The sequence below is a fragment of the Mytilus trossulus genome, chromosome 2, assembly GCF_036588685.1.
Source record: "Mytilus trossulus isolate FHL-02 chromosome 2, PNRI_Mtr1.1.1.hap1, whole genome shotgun sequence".
Lineage (NCBI taxonomy): Eukaryota > Metazoa > Mollusca > Bivalvia > Mytilida > Mytilidae > Mytilus > Mytilus trossulus.
Window position 1 is genome coordinate 54,784,459 of NC_086374.1, and position 25,060 is coordinate 54,809,518.

General features: G+C 30.0%; 1 protein-coding gene across 12 annotated transcripts in view; it reads left to right on the forward strand.

Moving 5' to 3' along the window:
- The window catches only part of LOC134707596 (DENN domain-containing protein 1B-like), a 51,098-nt gene extending 26,871 nt beyond the window's left edge, over positions 1-24,227 (forward strand). For 4 of the 12 annotated variants that reach the window (XM_063567509.1, XM_063567510.1, XM_063567507.1 and 1 more), the window contains 11 exons: positions 3,792-3,900; positions 4,532-4,665; positions 4,872-5,003; positions 5,967-6,026; positions 6,907-6,987; positions 9,934-9,966; positions 11,453-11,515; positions 12,362-12,475; positions 15,055-15,107; positions 17,235-17,412; positions 20,311-24,227. In XM_063567509.1, the coding sequence (XP_063423579.1) occupies positions 3,792-3,900; positions 4,532-4,665; positions 4,872-5,003; positions 5,967-6,026; positions 6,907-6,987; positions 9,934-9,966; positions 11,453-11,515; positions 12,362-12,475; positions 15,055-15,107; positions 17,235-17,412; positions 20,311-21,471 (2,118 nt within the window). In that variant the 3' untranslated portion in view covers positions 21,472-24,227. Of the gene's footprint in view, positions 1-3,791; positions 3,901-4,531; positions 4,666-4,871; positions 5,004-5,966; positions 6,027-6,157; positions 6,173-6,906; positions 6,988-9,933; positions 9,967-11,452; positions 11,516-12,361; positions 12,476-15,054; positions 15,108-17,234; positions 17,413-20,310 lie in introns of all 12 variants that reach the window. The other 8 variants (XM_063567511.1, XM_063567513.1, XM_063567512.1 and 5 more) reach the window with 7 other exon arrangements.
- Positions 24,228-25,060: the final 833 nt, after the last annotated feature.

Sequence of the window (25,060 nt, forward strand, 5' to 3'; positions counted from 1 at the left end):
AATTCTATAAAATTTTTCTGAACATGTATAAATAAAATAAATTTGCTATTGTCTATTAACATCATTGAAACAATCTTGACGTCATAGCGACATTTGTGACGTCATCAATAGAAAAAAAATCATTAGAAACAAACAGTTAAAATTCAGAGTTCAAAATGCCTGGCCAAGATAGAAGGAAAAAAAAAAAACTATGGAGAAAAAGAAATAACTTCAACAAAGGTTACACACCTTGGAACAATAAGGTACAGTTTGAATTGGGTGTTGAAGCAGATTCTTCAAATGCTGCAAACATCAAAGTCAGTAGACCTAAAATAGAAATTTATGAAGCTGCACTGACACAGCATAATGGTGCAGCCAATACATTGCCAACAAGACTGCGGCCCCGTCGTTCGTCTCATAAGGAGAAAACTGAAGAACAGGAGGACTGTTCTGAAAACATTATTGTAAATTTTTCTAAATTAAAGGATTTTATAAAAAAGTGCTTAAAACACAGGTGCAGGAACACGTCAAAAGTAGATGTGGCTATTGCAAAGCGCATGGGATTATGTATTTCTCTTCAAGCCAATTGTGAAAAATGTAATTTTGACATCAGAGCCTGTAAAGTGTATACTGAATGTGAGAAAAAAAGCAGAGGACCAGCTGCTGGTTACCTCCATGAGGCAATGACTCTTGCCATACTAAAAACCAAAATGGGAGGGACAGACTTACAAATGGCTCTAGCTTGTCTCAACATCAAGGTACCTAGTTTACAATTAATATCAACAAATGTCAACAAACAATGTGACAAAATGATAGAACTGAATGAGGCGGCAATGGTAAAAAATCAGCAATTTGTTCAAGAATTTAATCAATGCATAGGAAAAGATAATGAGGTGGATGTGGAGACCGACACGGCCTATAATAACAGAAATCAAGTCGGATATGAGGCCGGCACACAGTCCTTTTGTCCACTAATTGAAAAAAATACTGGACTTAATTTACTAATGACCATGTCAACTGCTAACAAACTTTGCAACAGGAAAAATGAGTGTTGTCATACTGAATGTAAGAAAACTTATAGTTCTGAAGAAACCATTTCTTCAAGTGAAGGCAAACTTGCCGAAAAAAATTTACAAAAAATGAATGATCTTAAAATTTTAAAAGTGAAATCTGTGACCAGTGATGCAAGCGCTCAATTGAGTAAAGTTGTGAGAGAATTTGGTAAAAAGTCCGGCAACTCCATCCGGTACTATCAATGTTTTGTACATCGAATGCGCACTGTTCAAAAGTATATAAAAAATTTAACTTTTTCTAAATTACAAACTGGTTATGACAGAGACTTTTTTCGGCAAAGATTGGCTACTTGCATTAGATCAAGGGTTAGACTCGAGTTAGTGCGCATTCACAAAATTAGTACACAACTTAATTTTGCAACTTTAGCACAGTCAGCAATTAAAAATATTGTCTCTTGTTTCAGTGGAAATCATGCAAATTGCAAAGAAAATTCTGTCGCCTGCTGTGCACATTTGGACACTTATAATACTAAATTCTTGCCATATGGAGTTTATTTGAATCTTTGTGTGGTAGACAAAAAAAAAATAGAATCCGCGTTGAATAAGTCTCTTTCTTTGGATATTTTAAATAAAATTTCTAGTCTTCACACAACAAATCAATGTGAGAGCTTGCATCACCGTGTCTTCACATATGCTCCAAAATCTGTTCTACATAAAAGAAATTTTCATGGTTTATGTCATTCTGCATGCCACTCCTCTACATTTGGAACTGGAAAATCTTCTATCTTATTGGCTAAATCTCTTGGACTTAATTTTTCTAAATGTGCTCCATTCTTTAAATTTATGATTCGAAAAGATATAATCGCTCTTTACTATTCTCAAAGAAAAAAAACAGCAAAATATAAAATTCAAAAATTTTTGTCAAAGTGTAAGCGACAGAACAGAAGAGTAAGACTAGGTTCAATGTATAGTAGTGGCTGCAATGATATAAATGAAATCCATAACTATGGAATCAATGTAAATAAATAAAATAATTGAAACCAACTGAACTGTGTTTTTTTATATATCTTTCCTCACCTTAAAATATACAGTTTTTAAAACCTTTATGTTCTTGACATGTACCAAAGCGTTTACACTGGTTTCTTTCAATATTTACTATAACAGGTTCCAAGGATAAATGATCAATATTTAAGCATTTCTTTGTGTGGCATAAATGTGAAACATGGTAACTGATATCAGAAAATTTGCAATCATTTGCCAAAAAATATTGCAGGCGGTGTACGGTGAAATTTTGTTTTTTTCCTCGAAAAGTCGGTCTTATTATGCCATATCCATCTGCGTTTGATGTACCATACCAAATATGACAGCCATTAATATTATTAAAACGGAAAAGTTTAGACTTCAAATATTGCTGTTCTTCATCTGCAAATTCAGTTTCATACACTTTGGACATGTCATGAAACAAATGGTAATAAAATTATATGCGAGTATTATTCTGAAAAAAATTATAAAAAGCATGGTAAAATTGCCTTTCTCATTCGACTCAATAACATGAGATACTTCACAACAGAGTAACTTGCAATTGAGCATAAATGGTCACAAAAAGGACACATAGTATGTGTAGGCTGAAAAAAAACTGCACCTGAGCTGTCTTGAAACATCTTGAACAGAAAAATTAGATTTTTTGTGCATATTTCAGAGGCCTTAAGGGTGCAATCAATAGTTTTTTTCATGACGTCACTACGTAACAGGGCATGACATTTTGGACTGATCATATAGAAGTCAAGTATTCATAGTTATATAGATATCTATACATCAACGGAAAGATAATTTCATGAATTTTTTGAATAAATAAAAATATATCCAACATTTTTGGGTTGAAAATGCATATTGGTACAAGTTATAAGCTGCAAATGAGGCATTTTCCCCGTAAAATAACTTAAAAACATACCCCCTTTGGGCCCATGGATCAATAACATTGGCACATATTTGAGTTTTCTAATAAGGTGCATTTCGAAGAGCTTGTCCGGCTGATTTTAGATAATGAAGTTTCAGGGTACGCTTTCCTGCTCCGAGAAGAGCTATCTTACCTGACAAATAAAAGTGCTTTTTGCAACAGGTGAAAATCTGCTGTTTGTGGAGTTGTCTCCCATATAGTAGGAAGTCACAAAAACATTTTTATTTTTTAAAATCTTTATAAAAGTGGCATTTTAATTGAACTTCAATATATGTTTTTCACATTGAACATAAAAAACAATCAAATTTTCCATTCAGTGGTATATAAATAGCAGGGTATTCCATCAATATGTAAATCTCCCTGGGGAAATACCCCTAGTTTTTTATACGAAACTGTTTATAGCACCCTTTGGTCTAAGAAAAAAAAGCATTTATCGTATCAGATACTGCTAATTTCCTATTGTTTGTAGAGAAAATCTCTGACTGGATTCCTTGCTTTGTTTGTGTAAGTGTTAGCTTGCTCATTGTAATTATGATTGACAATATAGACAGGCATTATTAATCCAATATATATTATATTTAAATTTGATTGAAAGTTATCCCAATTACAATTGTCAATATACAAAAAAGACAAGCAAGCTAACCAAAGTATTACCCTACATGCTTTAGGAAATGAGCTGTAAGCTTTTACTGGTTTAAACTATTGGACTGGTGTCCTGTATAAAATCTGTGAATTGGGATTAAATTTTTGTAGGAGAAAAGCAAATTAAGATTGCTCAATGAAATTCTAAATGGAATCAAATATAGATACAATGAATGTTTATAATATTTCTTTAATTCCAGTCTTCCTATCTGAAGAGGCATCTGAAGAAAGATAAAATCATCCAGCAAATGTCAACTAATGGGGATGTTATATCCAAGGCTTTCATGCAGGCTTTAGTAAGGCTCATAGGTAAGAATATGTGTTTTATTTTATGAAGGCTTTCATACATGTTTCAAGTGAGGTCTATATGTTAATGATTAAAATATAAGTGTGTCATATTAATTGGTCTAACAATACAGCTGTATATAGACAATAATCTGATGTTTCCATGTTTCCTTGTTTTCTATTAGGACTGAGTTCTTGATTTCCCATGTTCCCTAAACAGACCTTAAGACAGCAGAACAATCTCGACTGAATAACCATGTGATTCTATTGTGTTGATTGATTGATTGTTGGTTGCTATACGTCCAGTGGCAAATTCTTCTATTGTATTGATGATAAAGCTTTCATGCTTGCCTAAGTTACCCTAAAAGATAAGTACAGCCAGGTAATTCTAGTGTTAAATTTTGCAAATAACAGACACTGTGCAGTTTTTTTCCCTCGTGGTAGTTCTTCTTTAAGTTTCCAGAAGTCCATTACTATAATAATTGTATTGCATGTATTGTTTATATTATATTGAAAACATGTATGTATTGTTATAACTAGGAGTTCCATTTATCTATCAACTACCTTATAATTCACATATCACATATCCATAGCATAAATTGTACTCATAACATAGCTCAATATGTTTTAAAATAATTTCAATATTTTTTTTTAGGTGGCTATAGAGATGCTTTAAGATTTCATCCTGGTGAACCTATAACTTTTGACCCAGAAGCATTTGTGCAGTCAAGACCATCCTCAATGCAGCCATTTCTGGACTCGATGTTTGAACTACAAATATTTCAACAGGTAGTCTAATTAATGTGAAACAATGAAAACGTTAAAAAAGTTACCTATTAAGATGCTTAGGTTTTAAATTTATGAGTTTCTCTCTTCTTTAAGCTTGTCACCTAATTAAAAAGATATTGGGGTCTTCAGTTTCTTTAGATAGAAGTCCTCTTAGATTCTATACTCGGACATTATAGATACATGTATTTTTATATTTTCACTTTCAGTTTATAAATGATCGACTTGACATGTTGAATCTAGGTAAAGGTTTCAGTGATTTATTTGAAATGGAGGCTATGTTACAGGCAGACAAGCTCAATTCACAATCAAGATATAAAGAATGGTTGGGTAATATGAAGGTATGTCATAAAGTATTTGGAAGAAATACACAAATTTCAAACTTAGTTTATCTAGTTTATATTTTCTTAACTTACTGTGGATTCATTAATGTTTGATGGATACCAATTTTTGTAGATTACAAGGTTAAGGCAACCACAAATTTAATTTATGGAAGTACATTATTTTAAAGGCTTGTATGTAGACTTTGGCAAAACCATGGCATCAAATATTCATCCCAAAAAAAAGAAGTTTTTTCCAGAATCCACGAAAATTGGTATCAACGAAAATAAATGAACCCATAGTATATTTTAATTCCACATGTATTCCCCCCCTTAATGTTCATTAGAGTTATCTTGTATATAAATTTACAATAGATGAATTTTATATATTTGTCATTTGACTTTGTATGTTCTGGTAGTTTACATATATATTGAAATATTACTATTTCGATATCAACATTTATATTTTTATGCCCAACCTACAATAGTAGTGGGATACCTAGGATAGTGGAGGGGCATTATGTTTTCTGGTCTGTACATCCGTCCATCCGTCTGTTTGTTTTTCGTTCGTCTGTCCCCCTTCAGGTTAAAGTATTTTTGGTCAAGGTAGTGTTTGATGAAGTTGAAGTCCATTCAACTTCAAGCTTAATACACATGTTCGCTGTGATATGATCTTTCTAATTTTAATGCAAAATTATATTTTTGACCCCAATTTTATGTTCCACTGAACATAGAAAATGATCTTGTAAGTTTCAGGTTAAACTTTTTGGAGTGCGAGTGAGGCATTCCTTTACTGTGGACACATTCTTGTTCTATCAAAGTTTCATAAAGGCAAGACATATATCTGTGTCAAAAGTTTGATTTATGTGTTGTTTTATTTAAAATTCACAGTAAAATAATCATTACTTTCTTCACTAATGACATATAATATTGTATGACTTTGATTGTTTTATTGACGGAAATTTTATGTTTATTTATTTTTAGAAACAGGGTAAACAGATGCAGAAAAATTCAAAGGAATATTTTAAAGACTTCAAAGACAAGGTTTGTACTGATGTCCACTTTATTTTCCATGGTTAATTACATATATATAAGATGAAATAATGATTTTTCTAGAAACATGAAATTCCTTGGTACTAGTATATTTTAGTTTAATATGATTGTTTCTTTCTTAGCTTTTCAAAGACAAGGTTTGTAAAGATTGGTACATTATTATATATGATTTTATGTATTTTTAATTGTACAGAAAATAATGAATGAATTTTATATGCATTGGTTTTATTATATTCATCAATTTTTTTTTGTATATCCATCATTTTTGGCATACTCTGCAGATATCATTGCAATTTTGTATTGTGATGCATTATATAAAGGCCTTCATCGTTCTTCTCTTTTTGTACATCACTTTCTCTGTTATTTATAACTTTATTTATCCTTCTTTCTTAGTTTACAGAAAATGTGTACCTCAAAACAGGCATTCAGAGCAGTTGACATGGCATTTGAATTGATTTAATCACATATTTCTTCATTCAAAACCATAGATTATAGATTATTATATAAAAATTATATGATATAATGAAAATTGAATAATTCATCTTGTGATTAAAATCCCCAAATAGTAAAGGCAGAAGTTGGCAGATTGTTGGTTCTAATGTATTATATTCTCAGTTTGAGTATTTGTCCTTACAACATACTGTTATTTGAGGTGTATGCATGGTATATGGTAAATAGTCTATATGTTCTGCAGTGAAATATAAAGTTGTCTGTTTCAGTTTCTTCAACTTGATCTTGAATATGTACACAATAGCGAAAATAAAATAAATATTTACAAATGACCACCCAACCTAATTATTTTAAGCATGATTGGTTCTTTGTATAATTGAGTTTTATTAGATTTATAAAATGTTTGCTATTGAAATTCTAGTGGCATGATATGGACATTAAAACCATGTCTCATAAACACATATACAATATGGCTGCCAAGGTCAGTACAGCTTCAGCCAAGGTCAGTAAAGCATTGAAGCATGCTAAAATGTAGCCTCATTCTGAAATTAAAAAAGATAATTTACTAAAATTGATAGTAATCTCCCCTGTCTATGACCCTCTCAAGAGAACATTATCTGGTGGAATTTTCACCATTCTGCATTTTGACTCCATCAGACTATAGAAAATTTGGCTGAAATCTTAGGGTAGATTCTTTAATTTTCATAGATACCAAATTTTTGAATTGAGGAAAATTTATAATCATTTTTACCAAACTTTGGAACTTTTGTATTTTGCTAAACATGGTTTGCCTTAACCTCGTGAAATTTTTAAAAGTGGGAACCCTACAAAAACATTGTTTTAATAATAGATCAAAAATCAAAATTTATGCAAAATTTGCTTGTTTGGAAAAAAAGAAGTTTTGCTTAAGAACTTTCTTTTAATAAGACTTTATTTTCAAAGTGATGTTTTTATAAGATGGTACTTATGTATACTAAAAATGTTGATATTATCATTGAAGCTTTTACAATATAGAAGGAAAAGAAAGGTACTTAAATCAAAATATGATTGGTGGTCAGGGATATTAATGTGCTTCTTTAACTGAAAAATTCAGCATCAAAAACATTTATCTAAAAGGACTTAAAATTCCCAATAATACAAAAATATTAAAAATATCTGATTTCTCTGGCCATGATCAAACTTTTTTATGTCAAAAATTAATGATAACATTTGTCCTGTAAAATCAACCAAAACAAACAACATGCATGTCACATGTCAAACAGTAAAACGTGATAAAAGTAACTCTTGATATTTACATAGATAAATATTTAAGTAAAGGTTGATAATAACAAATTAATTCTTTCTAATATTTAATTTACACCCAACCTTATAAAGGTGTTAACTATTTTTGAAGTAATTTCTAATTTTCTTCAATGAGAATTTGTTAAAAACATATCAGGTTTAGAACCAAAACTTTCAGTACACCTGAAGAAGGCTAATTGATGCAAATTTTCAAATAGCCTTTTAAGCAAAATCCAAATTCAATTTAACAGTTGCTAGAACATAAGTTAACACCTGAGTTTGCTTTGATATATGAATCTAACTAAATGATGCTTACTGATGACTGTCACCTTATCAGAATGACAAAGAAAGCTCTTTTAGCATCGCTAACAAATTTTGTTGTTTCTATTGATAGTTTAGACCTGTAGAAGCATCCTTTCTAATCTTGTTACAAAGCAATGAGTAGATTAACAAATTTACTTATAGTCACTTGTTGTTCTTTAAACTCTGAATTGCTCAGGTTTCTGTCTCTTTAATCAGAGGTTTAACAAAACTGATCTTTGTAACATTCTGATCTCAATTTTTCTCTGGTTAGAAATCATTTCAGACAAGTGATTTGTTTGAATTCTATTCTTGGTGAGTTGGTCAGAGTTGTCTGTGTGTGTGCATGGAATGAAGGATGTCGATATTTGGATAGTGTATATATCAAAAATCTTTCATGATAACACATTGCTTATAATTATGATCTCACTTAAGTTTCATAGTGTTAGTAGCATGTAAAAATAGTTATGAAATAGTGATGAAAATTTTCTTTTTTCATACTAAACCATTTGTTTTATTGTTTATGTCTGAAGTAAGATGAAAATATCTGACCGAAATTTTGATATTTTATTACATTATGGTGCGAAAAATGTCTATACATGTATTAGTATATTGAATAAATGTCCAAATTGTTCTTGCAATGCCATGAGTGTTTTTGTGGTAAATATAGATATAAACCACAGTTGATAAAGTTCAGTACATGTATTTAACTTTTATATCAATGCTTTACATTATAGCTTTATTTCATGCTTTCAATATATATAATATTTCAGACTTAGAAGAAAACAGTATAAATAATTCATGTTTTCTGGATGCTTATTTACTATTTGTTTGAACAGCTTTAAAGGTTGACTTGGTCCATCATATATCTTATTCTTTGATTGATTTGTTATAAGATCACAGAAAGTGTATAGTTTGAAACATTATAAGCCATGTTAAATTATATTCAACATTTTCTACATGTCATCTTTTGGACAAAGTACTGTTTATTCATTACTTTTCGTTGTATACCAATTTTTGTGGATTTCATTGGTGCAGGTAAACCACAAAAGTTTATGTTTAAAAAATGACAAATTTTCTATTGGCTTGTATGCAAATTTTGGCATAACCAAGAAATAAAACATCCACGAATATGTATGGTTTTCTTGGTCCCCAAAATTGGTACACATGAAAATAAATGAATCCTCAGTATATTATTTTCCTTTTAGTATCTAGCTGTACAAATTGTAAATCAGGGATTTTTAGTGAAAAATGCCTTTTGGGTTAAAAATGGGTTATTTCAAGGGCATAACATTTAGTTGATTTAAAAGATACTAAGATGAAGATTATATAGCTTCAAATAATGCACATTTCATTAAATGTTTTGATGAGTAACTTTTCCAAAATTGAGTTAGAAATACATTGTACTACTTTTATTGGATATTTAGGATCACATTTCTATTCTTGAAATCCATCTTTTAGCACGCCCCTAGTTTTGTCATTATAAAATAGCTGGTTATAAAATTTTATAAAAAAATAATAAATGTGCACAATCATTTCAAAATCCATAATTGTCTGGAAGTAGTTTTGAAAATACATTTTTGCACCAGCAAAAGTTAATCCTTTTTAAAAAATGTTATGATACATTTAAACGATGAATAATCTCCCCTTGTACAATACAATTTTTGGCACTCACACCACATCTTCCTATATCTATTTATGAAAACTTTGGGCATGCCTAAAGCTTATGTGTTTATGACTAGTGATATGATCCAGGATAGACTGGGATTGAAAAAGGACAGAAGTGTTATTAAAAAGTGATCTAAGTCATTTCATATCAATAAAAGTGACTGAAATAAAAGTATATTTAATCATCTTTGTTTGACAGGCTGCTCCTGTAGTTTCTAGCGCCATGCATACTGTAAGTCATTAGCATGTTGCTGTTGTCAAGTATGATTATATGCTTGGTTACCATGTTTTCCTCATTATTGTCATCATGGCTTTGCTTGCTCATCACTTTCATTGTTGTAAAACTGATTTTATTTTATTTTTTATTTATTTATTTTTATTTCAGTACTTGTTGCATATTTTTCATTTATAATGGTTGATGACAATTTTAGCAATGTTTGTTTTTCTCCCCTTTTCCACCATTTTGAATGAATTGTACAAGTATATGCAACTGTTTTAATAAGCAAGAGTTTACCTTTTAGTTTCTTTGAATGTTAGAATTTTTAATCCCCAAAGCTGAACACATATTTTTGAGTCACGAAAAAAGAAACCTCCAGGAATTGATGATTTAAGTATGAATTTAATTGAAAACTAAAAGTAAAATGGTTTTCACATAAGTTTCAAAAAAAGAAAAAAAACATTGGTTGTCTAAATAAAATTTTAATTTTAATTTTAATCAGAATACAACATCTGTCTACCATAGTAAAAACAACTTTTGATTAAAACAATGGGAGTTCTTTTGTAATTAGTGATAGATAGTCATAATTTCCTGTTTACTCAAAACTGAGTTTGATACTTACACATAAAAAAGTATATGTATCTATTAAACAATAAAAAAAAAGACAAAAATTAACATCCTTTGTTAGAGCACTGCTAGATAAATTAAATTCTTTTAAAAATATTTGCATGTTTATATACTTTCGTTTGAATGTTGTTTTTTTAGTATTTTTATTTATCTTGGAACATTAAATAAATTGTTTATTTTTTGCATGATAAATGGAAATCAAATCCTGAATGTTGAAATAATTCACTCACATAAAAGCATGGTAAAGGTTTTAACAATTTTACTACATTTTTGTAAATCAGTTCTTGTAAGGAAGTATAACAGGGGGATTAATTTATAACAAATTATCTCCCTTAGACAAGATTTCATTATCCATTTAAGAATAAGAAATGCAAACAAACTATTTAGCAGAGATTCATCGAATCCAATTCATGCAGAAGCACTACAGCATCAATACCTCAATGACCTCAATCAGCCATTGATTTACCTTTATGTCTATAAATAAAACCCAGATTTTCTGTACAAGACTGACATTATGAATCCAATATACCTCCACTGCAAAAATCACATACCTGCAAAAATTTAAAAAGCAAGGAGATATAATTAAAGAGAAAGACTACGAGTTGAAACAAGGAACTTGTAAAATAAAAAAAATAACATTATATTTATAAAGTTGAAAATATATTTAGATAAGTCATAAGATGACCGAAGAAAATGTTCTGATACATAATTTTTGTGACACAATCTAAATAGGTGACTTCATATTCAAATTGTATCTTGCATGTCTTATCTAAGCTTCAAATTTCTTCTGTTGTTTTTTTTAATTCGAAATTATGAAACTACTTATTTATATAATTAACTAGTTCATGTAAAAACTTTATTTATTTTTTTACAGGTACGACGAGAAGGAAAGAAATTTTATACAGGTGTAAGGAAACAAGTGCAGGATATACGAAAAGTGAGTATTGGTGACCTTCTAAGATAAAGATTTGACACTTTAGCATGCTATATTTCGGCAATAACTTTTGTTTTTAATTGGAATGATTGTAAGATATTTTGGTGTATATTGTAATAATTTTTAATGAAATATAAATCTATATATTATTAACCTCGTTAAAAGAACTAGTTCATTGGTCAAAGTTCAAGTTTAATTTAGATTCAAGGTTAAAATTGCTTACTGGTAACCTGCTGGTACTTTTAGAATTTGTGAATGTTGCATTGCAATTGATTTTTCTGTTATAACTTTTTGATTTGATGGTAGCTTATAATTTTTAGCATGCTTTTTATTGAAATCCTGTAATTTTATAAGTCTATGTATGCTATGCTGTCTATAAGACTCGTCTAACCACACATATTTTATTACAGTAATTTATATGCATGTTGAGTCAGATTATGAAATTGAGTGTTACTTTTTTGAGAAATTCGAAAAACAAATGTGATTATAACTTAAATACTTATTTTTATATGATTTTGATTTGCTTAGGCATGCATTTTCCTATTGCTGACTTTAGTGTTCACATTTGAAAGATTTTCCCCCCAAAATTACTAAATTCAAACACACTGAAATTTGTCATTTATTTAGAACAATCCATTTTTAAATACAAATGTTTTAGGATATTTGACTTTTCTAATCCAATCAATTAAATTAATTCCAAAAAATACTTGTAGGTGAAATTAGTCAACTTGTTTTGATAATATAGAAATTTTAATATGATGTTGGATATATCCAGATTTAACGTAACACTCATTTTCATCATGACTGGTTTTATTTTTTTGGACCATGTGTTTCTTGGGAATATTGCAGGATGATGAACATTCTAGAACAAAAAGTATGAAACAGCCCAGGCCTGATTCAAAAGCATTATCCCGTAACAGGCCCGCCACTGTAATACATGCTGCAGAGATAAAACCTATTCGAGTAAGTCTTGAAATAACTTTCAGGACTAAATTTGCCATTAACAGTTTCGTAGTGGTTCTACATTAGAAAACTGCTATGCATAAGGCCTTCATCAAGACAATATTTTCAGAATCATTTCGCCACATCGTCTGTTGAGTTATCATGTTCTGTCGAATAACAAAGTAATTCTTACTTTTTGAACTTCTTTTCTATATTTCTATAGTATAAATAATAATCTTCAAATGATCTGACTTTACTTGGGTAGTCACTGGTTATATTGTTACAATTTATCTTTATTTACTGCTACTAGTAAACACATGTTAGGTTCAATTATCTCCCTGGGCCTTAGTCCTGTGACTGAAATTTTGAGCACTTTCCAAGGTAAAGTTTTTTACTTAAATCAGTTTGATAGGAGCAACTTGTGATAGGTCAATAATATTTTCCTTGAATTTTCATTAATTTAATATCAGTAGAGATATCAGTTTGCCGTCCTTTTTGTGGCCTTGTCGCCTAAGTATGGTCATTATTTTCATTACTACCAATTTTCAATTATAAGTTTTCTGCTTCTGTAAGTTATATATGAACTTCTTATGATAGACAATGATATTTTCCTTAAAGTTGAAATCCTCTCATCTCACTAGTTCCAATTTGTTGACCATTTTGAGACCCTGCACCCTAGGTCATGATCCAGCAACTTTGAATTAGTTAGAAAGATTGCTGTTTACCTGATTGTCTTTTTTAATTTCTGCTGACAGTTGAGGCATATCTCTGTGTCAACATTTTATTCATACATGAAAAAATTATATTTTCTGAAAATTTTATCAATTTGCAAAGAACTTTGATCATTTGATCCTTTTAGTTGATCAGTATTTAGTAACTTCCAAATGCAGTTTAATAGGCAATCAAGTCCCCTATAGAGGATGGTTACAAGGAAATTATGGGTTTATGTTTATAATAAAAATACCCAATAGCACATCAAACAAAAAATTACATGTACAAAGTTAGAGGTGAATATGTAACCTTTTCACCAAAAACCATTACTTAAAAAAAATAAAAATAAAGACAAGCACTCATATGAATCCTAGTTTGGGACATTTGCATTAAAATGTAGAAGGGTTAAACTAGTTCTTATTAACTTTGTGACTTTCCACTATTTTTTATCTAAATTAATGATAGTGAAAATTTGCAGAATGAATTAAAGAGCTATATGCTATGCTTGAAAGACACACTCTTAAGTATCCTCACACCCGGAAACATATTGGGACCAAAATACCATTATAAAAACAGACATAAATTTGGCTTCAGTTAAAAATGTTAATTATAAGAAGAGCTTCAGTTAACAGTGTTAATGATGACTAGAAGGTTACTATACCAATAGTCACAAAAAAGAAAAACTGAAGCAATTAAAATGACTTAAATATATATTTATGTCCATGTAACATAGCTTGCCGCTTGAAGCATTCACTTGCTTTACCACCACTGAGTTCTTCTCTCATTACATTATTCTTTAACTTTTTTAACAGGACGAGGTAATGCTGAAAACAAGAATCAGGGAAAAAAATATTTAATCCGCTAGTAGATCACTAGAACTAACACTTTTTGCCCATCAAAAAACCTGCAACTGATCACAATTTTCTAACCCACCTTGCTTGTTTAATATTGTCCGTAGCTGTCTTACATAATTTGAATGTTGAATGCATGGTATTGGTATGTTTCATATCTATTATCTAGATATGGATCTATTTAAAAAATGAAACTCCAATACAGATGATAAAATTTGCATTTGATAGCACATTTTTTATTTGTTATGCATGGCATGTAGTATTTTAATAACAAGAAAATCTTGAAATGAATGCATAGTTTAATGTTAGCTTTCATATTCATGTAGATATAATACTCATTGGTGATTTTTATGCCTAGCTAAAAGTGTAGGCATGTCAATATATTGTCTGTGTAATCATTTATAATAGCTTCATTAAAAACTTGGAAACCAAAAACATGCTGATATTTGGAGTATGGCATTCTATTGCCATTAATTGGACCATTGCACATAAATTTTCGAGCCTAACAGAATCTTTTTTGGCAAATGCACAAAGCATATTAACATCGCACACACATGAATGCTGTTGCACTGTTCATTGTATATCAAGCACTAAGTGTATAGAAACAACGAGTTCACATTCATTTTAATACATAACTGAAAAATCATGTTTATGTTTTGATAATTTTGAACATCATGAGAACAACATGGAAAACTATGAGTGAACAGAGGTGCTCCAGAAAGGAGAGAAGTTCCTGAATAAGTAGATATCTCTGAAGTTTTCAGCATTAAATTGGTATTTGCTTTGTTTGGCAACAATAACCAAGGCAACATGACAAACTGTCAAAGGATTCAGCATCATATAGGCTGTACACATTTATTCATCAAACACTACGCTAACACTCTAACAATTATTTCTTGCTACTGTTACAACAGAAATTATACACATAATTTATTAAAAGGAGCAAGTCAATTCATCAGAAATACTAAACATTGCTAATATATTACTAAAAACTGGTTTAAAATTATTTCATATACAATGTATCTACTTTATTTTTAGCCTTTACGACCTGGTAATGCACCTATAATACAGGTTACTGGTACAGATAGCAGGTAATTTACATTTTTCCGTGTTTTAAGTTGGATGGCTAAGTAAAAAAAATAAGTCTGATAGAAAAAGTGATAGCCTCCAGATACTGCCTATAGGTTTGAGTTGTTTCTACAATTTTTCAGGACTAAGTTAGATAGATAATTTATTTTATTAAAGTTTTACCATCCATTTCAAGATCATTCCTTGTGAAACCATCCATACCTGTACAGACATTCACACTTTGGGTTTTTTGATATCATTGTCAGCTTTAAGTAAGGTCAATCTTAGTTTTGAAAAGTTATGTTTTCAGACTTAATGTATGTAATTACAAATTATGTATGATTTTTAGGAGATTGCTAAAAAGGTTTAAAAGATCCAGGTAAAACTTTTAACAGGAAAAAGAAACCTCTTAATATTACTTAATATTCACTTTCAAATATCTGCATATCTGACATATATAAAGCCAGTATCAATTTCAAGGATTTATATAAGAACTTTATTTATAAAAAAAAGTATTGAGTATATCTCAAGGTTTTGCAATTTTGTTTTTCTTGTTTATTTTTGGGATATTATCCATAAAAAGTAATTGATTTGTTTTTTTTAATAAATATATTTTGAAAACAATTTAGACTTCACCTCTGATAGACTTTATGTCTTCAGGAAAGTGTTTTTATTTTAGATCTTCTTTTTGAAGACTTTTTTATTTTTAATTTGAAAACAGTTTATTCTTTAACCTCATTCATTATCATATAAATTATGACCCCACATACACATTCAAACTTTATAACTGACAAGAGGAAAGACTAAAAATTGGGTATTTGCATTGACGATTATGAATACATTATTCAATTCTCATATTTATTTATACTCTTATATCTATAAGTTATCACTCTTTTACACATATTATTTTATTATGATTACAGTGGATTCATTTATTTTCTTGGGATTAAATTTGCGTGGATTGCTGAAAACTTGCATATTCGTGGATATTTGATTTCGTGGTTTTGCCAATCTCTGTTTACAAAGTAATTAAAAATATGACTTTCGTTGAACATTTGAATTCGTTGTTCATCTGTACCCATGAAAAACCCTTGAAAATTGGTATCCAACGAATAATAATGAATCCACAGTATATAAAATATTGTTGAATATATGTTTTTTTGAATCAGAAGATTTTTTTTTCAGAGCCTTGTACCTTGACCAGAGACACATATAAAATATCAATTAAGATATTGTTCAATTATGTCATACTTCTTAAAAATATTTAAGAAATGACTGTAATAATTTTTCTGTCTATGAAGAAATAACATAAAAAATTTGGTGCACACTGAATAATGTGCATAGCGGGTTATTTAACAGTGTGCACCACATTTTTATGTTATTTGGAATAGACAGAAAAAATATTACAGTCATTTCTTATAATTTAATTCTAAATTCCAATTTAAACTGTAGAAAACCATGAAAAAACGTTGATGATGTCTATTGTCATGGTCACATGACTAAATTATGTCTATGGGCTGATAACAAGATAAGAAGACACATTACATCCAAAATTAAATTACATTTGTATTAAGGAATAACAAAACTTTTATACATTCTGGAGTAATTAGAGCCAAAATTTTAACCAAAATATGTACAATGTAGTCTTCAGTTGTATAGTTTTCATTTTTCCAAGTCTCATATACAAATTAAAAAATGTGGTATAATTTCTAATGGGACAACTATCCACTAGAGTTAAAAATTAAGTGGTAGTAAGCAAATACAGGCAAATGTAACACAAATATTTACATTTCACTGATAACTGGAATTTTCAATAATCGCTAATAGTTTCTATGAATTAGAATATGCAATGATGGAAGCTCTTAAGACCACCTTAAAAAGGAATACTGTAGATTATTTTCGTGGGTATCAATTTACATGGATTGCTGAAAACTTGCATACGTGGATATTTGATTTCGTTGTTTTATCAATCTCTGTATACAAAGCCTATTGAAAATACAATATTCGTTGAACATTTGAACATTTGAATTCACGGTTCAGCTGTACCCAAGAAACCCAAGAAAATTGGTATCCAACAAATAATAATAATAATGAATCCATAGTATTCAAGAAGGGAACTAAAATCATTTATAAGTTAATATATATTTTAGGGTGTCAAAGTACAAGCTGGTACATTTGGCTGATGAAAAGAGTGTTGATGACTCAGAAGCAGACCTATCTTATAATCGTATAAGCTTTAACCTCTTGTCTGACCCAGACCTCCAGGTAGCAATGAACAAATCTGCCAGTGTAGAGGATCTAGGAAATTCACCAATTCATCATTCAGTTGTAAGTTTTATCAGAAAGAATTTATAGATTATCTGTGGTGATCTCAACAAGATTGATTTTCTTGCTTGAGCCGGTACGGCAAAAGTGAGGAATGGAGTATCAATACCTTTGATGACCTTGTTAATTTCATTGACCATGGGCAAGTGCCTCCTTATGTTCTAATGATAATTTTTCATATCACTCTACTGTACTGAGAAAGGAAATTATCAGTCAGTAAGATCTAAGGAAAAAAGCGATAGATATAATTTATTGCATGCTTTAATATTTTATGAAAACTTCCGCTAAAATAATTTTATAAAAATGAGTAGGTAAAACAAATTTGTCAAATTGTATATAAGATGTACCAGTACATGTATTTTAAAAATTATATTAATAAATATAGGATGCACTGGTCAAAAATATTTAATCCGTTGCACTGCAACAATCTACAGTGGCAGATCCAGAACTATTCATAAGGGGGGCCCGCTGACTGACCGAAGGCTGGGAGCTTTGGTCATGCTTCAGTGATTCCCTATATAATCAACCAAATTTTTCCGCAAAAGCGGGAAAGGGGAAGGGGGTCAATGGACCCTCCTATGATCTATCGGGGATATAGAATACTAAGTAAAAATGTGAAAATTTTACCTGCACTGCTCATATAATTTACCTAATACTGATACCGTAAGTTTTGGAAAATTTTAAGTATTAACCATTTCCTATTTTAAAGGGCTATAGATTAATTAATTGTCTGGACAACAAAATGAAAATGTTATTGTTCAAATGTCCATTATTTAAGAAGATTTCAGTGAGTATCAATGTGTTGTCATGCAGTTTGAAAATATTATCCAGAATGCATTAGATTTTGAGACACAGAATTCAAGTACAGCATTACAAAATTTACATGAATCCATGTTTGTATATAATAAAATTGAGAATGGAAATGGGAAATGTGTCAAAGAGACAACAACCCGACCAAATAAAAAACAACAGCAGAAGGTCACCAACAGGTCTTCAATGTAGTGAGAAATTCCCGCACCCGGAGGGGTCCTTCAGCTGGCCCCTAAACAAATATATACTAGTCCAGTGATAATGAATGCCATACTAATTTCCAAATTGTACACAAGAAACTAAAATTAAAATAATACAAGACTAACAAAGGCCAGAGGCTCCTGACTTGGGACAGGCGCAAAAATGCGGCGGGGTTAAACATGTTTGTGAGATCTCAACCCTCCCCCTATACCTCTAACCAATGTAGAAAAGTAATGTAGAAAATATTATGTAGAAAAGATCATGTTGTAAAAGTTTGTTTAGTATGTAGGTTGAAATAATCTTTTAACCAGTCAGTTTGAATGTAAAATGATTGAATTAAGACCAACAAAAATTTGCCTGCTGCTTATTATTGGTAGATGGTTTTCTTATTATATTTCTACTAAAATGGCTTTGTTGAAAGTGCTTATAAATTATATATGGGAGTTTCTCTCTGTCTAAAATACAAACTAATGAATGTTTTGGTTATTTTTCTTCTTTGCTTCCTAAAAGAATTAGGTGAGGATGAATTATGGAGATCAGGAAGAGGTTTTCAATTGCATGCTTTCTCCTTCTTTTGATTTTTTTAGTTAAAATCAGGGATTTGGCCCATATTTTAGTATTCACAAAAGCGTCCCTAAATGTACATGTTACTCAATTCTAGATTAAAGGTGCTGGGGCTTTTCTCTTCAAAGTTTTAAAAAGCATACATAAATATTTAGAAATATTTATTTTACAATGCTATCATGTGGGGGAGTTTTGGTATCAAGTATTTTTCAAGGGATGTATGTAGTTCAAGTTTATATATAAAGTAGCATGAGTTCGAATCCCGGCGAGGGAAGAACAAAATTTACAGATCTTACATTGTTGGGTTGATGTTTAGACGAGTTGTATTTAAAATATATATATATATGTCTAAGAACCCAACTTTACAGAAGAATTCAAAAAAAAATTTAACCGAAGAAAAAAAGGGAATTAAAAATTGTAAGAACAGAATTCTGATAAACTATACTGATACCATTTATTAACTTTTAAAATATATGTAAACTTTTTTGAATTTGTTTTTCTTTTTATTTACAATATATGTTTTACCCCTTCTCAAACAGCCAATGAGCAGGAGGGGGAGGGGGAGATATTGCAATCACTTTGTCTGTTTGTTAAAAAAAAAAATCGCCTGACTTTTTAATAAAACCATTTCATATTCAGCTTTACAATGATGAGTTGTAATGTCAAGGCACTGTTTACAGATAATGTCAATTATTCAATTTGTTGAATGAGATTATAATTTTGGACACTTACTTTCCTGTTTTCTGATACTTGGAATAACAATTGGGGTATGCTTAGCAAGACAATTTGTGCATTCTTGCAAATATTTTCCTTTATTTACTTATTTACAGTATTTGAGATATATAATGAATATGCAGGATTGATTTGCCTAATCTGTTGATGAAACTGTTCATCGACCTAATTGCAGTAACATATTGACAAAAAGCTTTGCAAGTTTCAACTAAGTTATAAAATGTCTCTAAATATAAAAATAAAAAGATGTGGTATGGTAGCCAATGAGACAACTCTCTGCCAGAGACCAAATACAAAAGAAATTAAAAACTATAGTTTTTAAAGTGTACAATACACTTTGAAAGTTGAATGCATTGAACCAAGGCCTTGCAGCAAATTTTTAAATACATTTCTTATAACTTATGCACATCAATTCTAAATTCATATTCCACTTCCTATGCTATGGCTTAGCGACACATTTAGCACAAAAAAGTACAAACAAATTATTCACTGATGGGACTGTTAGAAAATTTCTGTCTTTTTTATCATGATCTACAATAATCTAAGATATTGATTTATTTAAATTATTTTGAGTATAATATTAATGTTTTTCAGCTTCTTGAAGAAAGTGATGCTTCATCTATAGACTCATTTAGTATCGCTCACAGTGGACGTGCTTCACCAAATCACCAAGAAAAATCCAGTATGGTTTTCGAAGAAACTAGTTCAATATCATCTACTTCTACATTTGACAGTGCTAACATTCCATACATAGATACTTCTGACGATGCTACCAAACATCCTATAGCACCACCAAGGAAACATAGACGACAAAAAAATACTACCGAATTAGGCGATAGACTTATAGGGAGAAAAACTCAAACTGCTGACAGACTTATTGGTCATAAGAATCCACCCCCAAAACCAGATCAGCCACCTAAACCTACCCCAAGGAAAAGTTTATCAAAGGACATTCCACATACTGAAATAACCTCAGTCCCTCTTATAGAATTAGACTCACCTGAGTATGTGGATGTCTTTGACCCATTTAGTAGTGGTAATTCATCCACTGTTGGAAGGGTTGAAGAGATCAGAGAACTTTTTTCAAGTCCAGAAAATTCACCAGGAAGACAGGGTTCTACAGATGTTAAATTCCACGAACTAAGTCGTACACATGCATTTAGGAAACAGGCTTTAGACACACCAAAAAGGGATTTTTGTAAGGCTGATATTTCACCTTCACCAGAAAAGGATTTAATGTCAAATAGGTCTACTAGTGATTTACCAAATAAGTCAAATGACAAAGCTAGTGAATTATTTGCAAGCTTTGATCCACTGATATCAGAAAAATGTAATTTATCGCCTGGTTTACAAAATAGTGAGACACAAGGAAAAGATTTAATTCAAAGTTGGAATATAAATCATTTAAAGAGTGGTTCAAGAGCCAAATCATCCTTGCAGTATTTGGCAGGAGGGAACAATGAACCCAGATGCCGTGATCCAGTCGGAGTAACAAATAATCCAATTTACGGAACAAAGCCATTGGGACATAATAAACCTGTATTGCCACCGAGACCAAAGACTGTGGTTGGTAGTGCTGCTCTATCTAGTCCATTTAAACCAGTTGACAACCCGTTTTACAATGTTAATAATTCAAATTCAAACTCTGCCAAAGTTCAAAGTCGGAATAGTGACCCTTTTAGTGACCTTCATGAAATTAGTGTTAGTAACAGAAAAAGTCAAGAATTTGCTCAATCAAAGTGGGAGAAATTTTAGTCATTCTCAATTATAAGTTTTAAATATTAGATTTTAATGATTAAGAAGTACAGAATAATTTTACTGAAGGTGTAAATCACATGCTAAGATCCAAATTATTTGCTCAAAAGTATACATAAATTTTCAAAAAGAGATTAAATTCACAATTCTTTTAATGAACTTGTAATGACTGAAAAAAATAAGACCGTTAATCAATTAAAATTGAATGTAGTCCTCTCATTAATATCACACATAAGAATCATTTATCTAATTCAGAGTTATTGCTTTATTTGTTGTATAAATCAATCATTAATTCTTTTTTATGTAAAAACAGGAGTGAATGGCATTATCATGAATATATTGAGAAATTTTGTTTTTACTTTAAATACTGACTTGCCATTTTAAAAAGGTTTTTATATATACACTACTCATGTACATGTATATCTAGATAAACTAAATAAAAAATCTACTTTTGATAAGCTTTTCAAACATTATCAATAATCATGATAATTGTAGTGTTGCTGAACAGTAGGTTATAAATGAGAAACTACAGAGCAAAATTATATTTTTTAACCATGTTAACCTTTTTTTTCTGTAAATATTGGAATCTTAAAGAACAAATTAAAGTTTTTATCTGTATCAATAATACCATGAATGAATATTTATATATATACTTGTGTTTTTCCATTAGCTAACTATTTTTTTTCCTTTCTCTCTTTTTTTCAATATTTTCAAATGTATGGTAAACTTTTTTCTATTATATCATATATTTTTTTGAATTATGCCCTTTGATGTCTCTTCAAATGTGCATTAATATTGATGAAAATTGAAGTTAAGATTTCAAATCATTGAGCATGTAGTTATCTATTACTATCATGACTATTCTAACTCCACCTGTTTTTTCTAAAACAATGTTATGACAACTAAGGGGTTTATGCACACATACTTGTTTTTATATGAAAAAGAAAAGATTTCAATTAGCTTGAATGAGTATGGATGGAGTATTTTGCTTATGTTTTTAATATTATTTATGTTGTTAATGTGTACTGCAGTTGTGGCTTTCATAATCATGATAATATCAATTCTAATTTTTACATAAAAAATTGTTATAGTTCTTGACATTACAAAATATTGTTGTTATGTTAGATATTATTGGTATAGATGTTTATAATTAATCTAGTTTAAATATATATTTATAGCAGAGGTCTGCTGTCCTCTCTGATGTACAATTTCTTTGGGTTTTTTTTCTAGAAATGATTAAACATTTTCACCTTGACATGCTGCTTAAGGTGGTACCAAATACCTCGACTAAAATTAATTTGGCTTGTTATAAAATATTTACTTCGCCCCCTATATAAAATATAAAATATAAAATTTTAGAAAAATTGTTGGATATATAGCAGATTGACAAACACTTATTTTCATCATCCAGAAGCTTTATATTTCCTTAACAACTGACCTTAAGACAGGTTTAGTCTTCAGAAATCTCTGATACAAATATTTTTTTAGTAACGTTACATTTATGGTTCTAAAAAAGTTTTCTTTTTTAAAATTGTGTCAGTCCTTTACAAACTTGTTGATCAAAACCTTTGGGACCACCACATTTTGAGAACACGAGACCTCCATATTGTCCAGTAGAAATGACTGAATATTGATGTGTATTATAGAATTTCTCCTTTATCAGAAGTTTTTATGTGCAGGTGTACAATTGATAGACCTTAAAATTCATTATGAATTTATTTAAACTGGTCCAATGTTGTGCTTACCTCACTAAAATAAGGAATAAATTTTTTTAATTATTTAAAAAGCTCTTACAAGTCTCGCGCTTTACCATGTTTACATATTAAAATTTAACTGTCTTGAGTGGAGAAATATCATAACACGTTTGTTGCAGTGGTGGAATATAAATATCTTAACTCAATACATTTCTTTTTTTTAAATATTTGAAAAAGAAGTCTGAAAAGTGGGAAAGTTATTATAATATCCACAAGATTGTGAAATGAGTAAGGGGCATAGGCAAAAACTCATAAACATGATAAAGGCTTTTTTTTTTTATTAAAAGGCTAAGATACCAAACATACTATAGCATTTTACATGTTTAAGAGTTATCTTGTCAGGAAAGGACTGCCACTGTTAATGATATAGTTTTTTTAGAGGTATATAAGATATTCAGTTACTTCCCTTTAAGCAGACTTGCAGCATTAATTATCAGATCTTACTCTGTTTTTTGTTGTGTTAATACATTAGTTAAGTTCACACATTGTGTTCAAATAGTTTCATTATTTATTACTATTGTTTTCCAAATTTGAGGAACATTATTAGTAACTGCTGAAATTTTCATCCTATTTTTTATTTTTTTATTTTGAGTGCTGGTATTAAATCTAAACATTCCATGGGTATAAGTCAACAGTGACCTAATTATGTATTTCATTAAAAAAACGTCTGATTATCAAATTTGAAAATTGTAATTAGAACTGCATATATAAAATTTACTCAAATTCAGGACTAAAGATTACAGTGAAGAAAATTTCAAATAAACTTGATTTTATTTTTAATTTATCACTAGAATGAACTCTGATTACATGGTCAATTTGTAGTTTAGATGAAGTTTTTGTGTGATATTGTGCATGTTATGTAGTTCTACTTTAAGGTAAAGCCTATATTGCTGCTGAGCGGTGCTATGTGTTTTAAGACAAACATTACTGTGATAATTGTTACAATACTCTGGTTAGCTTGTTACAATGCAATCACAGAAAATAAATCATGTATCACTTAAATATTTATTTGTTCTTTATACTATACTAGTAGTGTTATATACTGTATGTGAGCAACATGACAGGTGCACTATATTTTGAGCACGATCAACCCCAGTTTTGGTGAGGTTTGTGTTGCTAAGTCTTTTGTTAACTATGTTGTTGTTTGTATACTGGTTTATGCATTTTGATCATTTCTGTTTTTGGCAATGGCGTCGTTAAGTTTTCGATTAATGAGTTTGATTGCCCCTTTTGGTATTTTTCACCTCTCTGTTAAATCAGAAATCTGGTTTTCATTCATTTTTGTCCATTTAGATAGGAAATACTGCATAAAAGTCCTCAAACCCCTAAGTCCTCAGTCATTAAACTTTACTTATTACTCTTGAGTTCAAATCTTTTATGACCACAAGGCCTGATCAGAATAGTCATGCTACACTAAAGTTCACTTAAAAAACATTCTGGGACAATGAAAAAATGAAATTAAAAAAAATGTGTTCATCTCAAATCTGAGAGCTATGAAAATTATTAGAACTGTTTTTATGTATTTCATTAGAGATTTGCATGTACGCAGAATTTGTTTAATTGAAAATACAGATAGGTGTTGTGTTTCTACTGCAGTCAGCGTTTATGATGAGGACTGCATGCTATTCTATAATAAGAATGATAACTCCTACTATACATGAGAATACATCTATTTTTGTGGAATACCAATTTTTTGTTGATAAAGATCAACAATAAAGTCAAATGTTGGCGGATTAGAAAGTTTCTTCAGAAATCAATGTCAACAACACTGAATAAAAGGCTCCATTCTGGCTTAGGACATGCACACAAAGAATGCAATAGGGCTAAACATCTTC